This window comes from Zootoca vivipara, chromosome 12 (genome assembly GCF_965207765.1).
Source record: "Zootoca vivipara chromosome 12, rZooViv2.hap1.1, whole genome shotgun sequence".
NCBI classification, from domain to species: Eukaryota; Metazoa; Chordata; class Lepidosauria; order Squamata; family Lacertidae; genus Zootoca; species Zootoca vivipara.
Window position 1 is genome coordinate 27800722 of NC_142595.1, and position 6000 is coordinate 27806721.

Genomic DNA, 6000 nt, shown 5'->3' on the forward strand with positions numbered 1-6000 from the left:
GTATGTAGCATCTTTATGTTATTCTTAATTTGCTGATTCTCAGGTTTCTCAATCAGATTTTTCTCATTATCCATGAGACATTTCAGAATTTCTTCCTTTTTCTTATCTTTCCTTTGCTTCAGGAAGCTGTTTTGCTGTATTAGAAAGCCTCTCATCACTGCTTTACTTGCATCCCATACTATGTCCAATCCGGTGTCTTTATGTAAATTCCAGTGAAAATAATCTTTCAGGACTTCCTTGGCTTTTGCTACCACCTCTTTATCCTCAAAGAGATCTTCATTCATTCTCCACCTGAAAGAGTTTTGGTCTTTTCCTTTCAATTCCATAAGTATTGAATTATGATCTGACAATGTCCGTGGTATTATCTCTGTCTTATTTACCCTGGGCACTAGCTCTTTAGAAACCCATATATGGTCAATCCTCCCCGAGCTTTGATTTGGTTCTGAGAAAAAAGTAAACTGTTTAGTCGTCGGGTGTTTCAACCTCCAGACGTCCACTAGACCCAGGTTTTCTACTAAATCAAAAAAGGACTTTGGTAATTTTCCTTCATTCTTCCTTCGCTTCGTCCTATCCAATTCTGGCACTGTCACTCCGTTGAAATCGCCCATTAGAATTATCTTTTGATCCATAAACTCTGTCAATCTTTCCTCCAAATTCTTGTAAAATTCTGCTTTATTCTCATTCGGTGCATAAATTCCCACAATCATCAATTTTTCTCCTTGAGCCAATATTTGAACCGCAGAAAGATGGTTGACCACACTCTAAGGGAGGTATGTTCTTGAAGAGAACACCGGAACCCTTTCTGTGTAAAGGTAGTGTATCTGAACCATGTGTAATGAGGCCTCTCGTTTACTTCAACATTTATTCAAATTGTTTTTTTATGTTGCTTAGTAAGCTCAGGCCACTTTGTAGCATATTCTGTCATGAATTTTAATGATTCCAAGATGATACACCTGAAGATCAACATCTCAACCTTTCATTTGTTGATAGACACAGCTCTGTGTAAAGGGAGTTCATCTGAACCATGTGTAATGAGGCCTCATAATCTCCTAATATACTTCAACATTTATTCAACAGGCAAACAATTCAAAATGTTCTTTATGTTGCTTAGTAAGCTACGGCATTGTATAGCATATTCTCTCCTGAACTTTAATGATTCCAAGACAATTCTCCTGAAGATTAACATCTCCCCCTTTGATTTGTTGATAGACACGGCCTGTTGCTTTGTGTAATCCCAAGTGCCCGACTGGTTATAGGAAGAAAAGCAAGGAGGGGGAGTCCTTCTGCTGCTATGACTGCATTGTCTGCCCCAAAGGGTGGATATCAGAGCATGAAGGTGAGAGTTTCAGGATACAGATGAAGAAGAATGTCTCTACTTCACAGCGAAATACAAGGAAGAATAACAGGCACATTATGTGAATGCAATTAATGAGCACTGTGTATGCAATGCCCTTTTATGCATCCAGGTCTCCAATGTTATGTGCCTTCCATGTTTCAAATGAGATTTGGTACTGTCTATGAATCTGTATGTTTGTGAACCTTAGCATCTAGAGCCTTCTAGCACAGTGCCACCTGCTATGCATATGCCTGAGAGTAACAGCTATAGATACTTTTGTTACTTAAAGAGTTAAAAATAATTCCAACCTGGTTTTTTTGGGTTTTCTATTTCAGATATGCCTGTGTGTTCCAAATGTCCAGATGATCAATATGCAAACAAGAGACAGAATGCATGTATTCCCAAGACTGTAACCTACTTATCTTATGAAGAACCTTTGGGTATCAGTTTAACAATTTCTGCTGTTTCATTTTCCATTATCACATTTCTGATGCTAAGAATATTTTTGAAGCACCATGAGACTCCCATAGTTAAAGCCAACAACAGGGACCTGACCTACACTCTCCTCATCTCCCTCCTGCTCTGCTTCCTTTCTGCACTCCTATTTATTGGCAGACCTGACAAGGTGACATGTTTTCTGCGCCAAACTGCCTTTGGCCTTGTGTTCACAATGGCTGTGTCTTCTGTGCTGGCCAAAACCATCACTGTGGTTCTCATTTTCATGGCAACACAGCCTGGATCCAGGATCAAGAAGTGGGTGGGGAAAAGCCTGGCCAGCTGCATTGTGGTTTCTTGCTCCATTCTCCAAGGAGGCATCTGCCTGGTGTGGCTTTCCACCTCTCCTCCATTCCCAGATAGTGACGCCCAGTCAATGACTGAGGAGATTGTACTGCAATGCAACGAGTCTTCCCCAATCATGTTTTACTGTGTCCTGAGCTACATGGGCTTGCTAGCCATGGCCAGCTTCACTGTAGCTTTCTTTGCCCGGAAGTTGCCTGACAGTTTCAACGAAGCCAAGTTCATCACGTTCAGCATGTTGGTGTTTTGCAGTGTTTGGTTGTCCTTTGTTCCAACTTACTTGAGCACCAAAGGGAAATACATGGTGGCTGTGGAGATCTTCTCCATCTTAGCCTCCAGTGCTGGGTTGCTGACTTGCATCTTCTTCCCCAAATGCTACATTATCTTGTTGAGGCCTGAGCTGAACAAAAGGGAGCAGTTAATAAGGAGAGGAAAACACTGAAGAACATTGTTATTCTCAAAAGTTGCTACTTGTTTTTGTTTTTGTTTTTGTTGTTGTTGTTACTTATAGCTCATTCAAAGCTTTTCTGACTTAAATATGAATTAGGGTGTGGATTTCATTGTGCAAGGAATATCTTAAAATGACATAATTGCGAATGTTGCCCCCCCCCCCCGTTAATCACTTTCTATCCATATCATTCATCTGGACAGAGCAAGGCAGAATTCATTGATTTTTCTCTCAATGTTACCATCTCAGCAACAGTGATAGGAAATGAAAGTTTTATTTTAAGGTGAGTCTCTTTCATTGGAGTACAATGCTGTAATAACAATACCATACAGACTTTAAGAAGCTTTGGGAAACAAGTGAAGGATAAGAATTCATGAATTGGGGAAAACCTGTAATACCTTACAGACAGCATCCAAGAGTGACACTCTCAGGTAATGCAATTGCAGGAGCACTTCACTTCCCCTTCCACTTTTCTGTTCCCTTAATTGTGTGATATCAAACTGGGATGGAGGCCTCTGCAGGCCTCCATTTACCTCCTCAGCAGCAGATAATAATAATAATAATAATAATAATAATAATAATAATAATAATATTAAATAATTTATACCCTGCCCGTCCAGCTGGGTTTCCAAAGCCACTCTGGGCGGCTTCAAAAAATAAATAAATAAATACTAAAAATATAATAAAACACTATACCTTAAATACTTCCCTAAAAAGTCCTGCCTTCAGATGTCTTCTTAAAGTCAGATAGTTGTTTATTTCCTTGACATCTGATGGGAGGGCATTTCTCAGGGCAGGCGCCACTACCGGGAAGGACCTCTGCCTGGTTCCCTGTAACTTCTCTTTTCGCAGTGAGGGAACCACCAGAAGGCCCTCAGCACTGGACCTCAGTGTCCGGGCTGAATAATGGGGGTGGAGATGCTCCTTCAGGTATATTGACCCGAGGCCGTTTAGGGCTTTAAATTTCAAGAAGTAACACTGAAGCAACACCCCCCGCCCCGCCCCACCCCGCCCCGGCCACATCTGTAGAAAACAAAACTGTAGAAAACAATACTTGAAAAAAGAGACAATGCATGTATTGTTGTAAACTCTGAAATCTTTAATAAAAGTATATATAAATATATGAATTAAATGAGTCCCATCAGGTTGTGGTGATTGCTATGAAGTAGGTGAAAAACTGCAAGCCAATTTGCTTGCAGGAGAAAATTCCTCCATGGCCCCCAAAATGGCGCCCCAGTAAAACATAGCAAGGTAAATATGCAACGTGCCTGCTCTCCACTGGACAGGAAATCCTTTGAAGGTCAGCCAAGAGGGCAACCCGCCCTCAAGGCTCTTGCCGTGATTTGCTCCTTGTGCATCACCCACCCACACCTCATTGTCTGAAGTGGCCAGAGGTAGGTGGATCGAGCTCTCCTCCCCTGACCACACTGATGATGGCGGCCATGCCAGACCCACCACAACCATGCCATGCAGAAAAGGCACACACACCAATCTCTAGGTAAGCAGATATTACAGGAAATGAACAATTTACCCATGTTCAAAAATGTTCACAAATACATCACAGCAACCTGGAATCAGCACCCAATAACCCAGAACACAACCCCATTGCAAATTGGGGTTTTCCTGTATTTATAGTAACGGTTATCTTTTAAAAAGATTATAATAAGGGAATGGGAATTATAATAGTTTCCAAAAATAAAGCTGACCTGAATACCTTCCCAAAACAAACAAACAAACATGGGGCATTACAATATTTAAATGGAGCATGTTAGGAATTCAGAAACAATCTATATGATTTGTAAATTGTTTACATGAAAGAAAATAGAGAAATAAATGATAAATGTAGAATTGTGATGATATAATTGTGTGGAAATATGAAGTGAGTATTCGAAAAACAGATGACGAGATGGAGGGAAGTCGAGTGGCTCTGTTGACCTAAAAGTTATGTAAAAGGAAATAAGATGTTATATGAATGTTAAAAATGGAAAATGAATCAATAAAAATATTTAAAAAGAGAGAAATGAAATAGTTTCAATAAGCTTAGCAAGTGTGAAAAGTTATGAAATAAATGAAATATTGGGGGGGGGAATCCTTTAATTCAAATTTATATTCTTCCACCCAATTATTTTTTAACAAAAGCAGGGAATGAAAGAAACCTAGAAGAAAATCATTTTGAATATTTGCAAATACCCATTTCCCTTTAAAAAGTAAAACACATTAATAAAGCCTGAAAGGTACAAAAGATTCCTAATATCAATGGTTTTATCAGGGAAGAAGAGGGTAGTGCTTTTTCTCTTTAAAAATGTTTAGGGGTACTCTTCTTGTGACTCAAGAAAATCACCATTTTATAGCTGAAATTGGTAATAACAAATACTGTACAGTAAATGGGCAAAAGTACAGTTATTAACAAAATGTTTAGGGGTACCCCTGCCTGCCCAAGAAAGCACTGGGAGAGGGTATAGCCCCGACATTCAGGGCCCCCATATACTTGATTTGAATCAATTAGATGTGGCTTTTCAACAAGGTGGGCTTATTCTTGACTCTTGGAAATTATCCAAACTTGTTTTATTACTGTACCCAACATTGATACTGAACTTCTTGAATCATTAAGGGCATTCTCTTTTATTAATGTGAATCCTCAATTATTTACTATTGTTCTAGCAAACTGCTTAGCAAACCTGACTCCAAAATATGTAAAAGTAGATCAGATTTTTAAAGATTAATTTTGGATCCCAAACTTAGAATATTTAATGTGATTTACCACACAAATCCGAAGGGCATTTAATTGTCACTGGTGTTACTTCATGCCACAAAGGCATTTGGCAAATTGGAATGGTCCTATCAATTCAAAATTAACCGTTCATTAAGTGGCTATGTCCTCCCATATCACTTCTTAACATATATTGGACCGGAAACGTTTCCTTTCATCATTTCAACCATTTTTGCTTCCACACCTTAGTCAGAAAAGATAGAGAGCAAGTAGGAGTTGAGCTGTTCTCCCTTTGCCATAAAATGTGCTTGTATTTCCCCTTGTGAGTCATTGTGTGATCCTGGCAGCCCCATTTCACATTTGGATCCTACTAACTTTAAAATTAGGGGACACACACACTAAAAGGTACTTGGGCTAAAAATATGTTTTCTTTCCCATTTTCTGCCAGGCTCCAGACAAGCCTCTTTAATTATTTCTCTTGCTTTTGGCCCTTATTATCCAAATCACATGCAGGTATTATTTCTTTTAAGATATAACAAGTACGTGTGCTTGTTCAAGAATTGATCAGAGGATACACAATAAAGTACCTGCAATTAGCCAGAGGACTGTAATGGAAAAAATCCCCTAGGAATTCCAGTGGCCAATAAGAAAATAAATCACCTACATTGTGATGGATGCTATAAATATACCTTTATTCTACACCAGCAC

General features: G+C 39.2%; 1 protein-coding gene across 1 annotated transcript; it reads left to right on the forward strand.

Moving 5' to 3' along the window:
- The first annotated feature begins 1673 nt into the window (after positions 1-1673).
- LOC148683852 (vomeronasal type-2 receptor 26-like) lies at positions 1674-2576 on the forward strand. Its single transcript, XM_088655816.1, has one exon. It carries the CDS (start codon positions 1674-1676, stop codon positions 2574-2576), a length of 903 nt encoding a protein of 300 aa, XP_088511942.1.
- The last annotated feature ends 3424 nt before the right edge of the window (positions 2577-6000 follow it).

Coding starts and splice junctions, on each gene's coding strand:
- LOC148683852 (XM_088655816.1), top strand. CDS start 1,674: ATGCCTGTGTGTTCCAAATGTCCAGATGATCAATATGCAAACAAGAGA.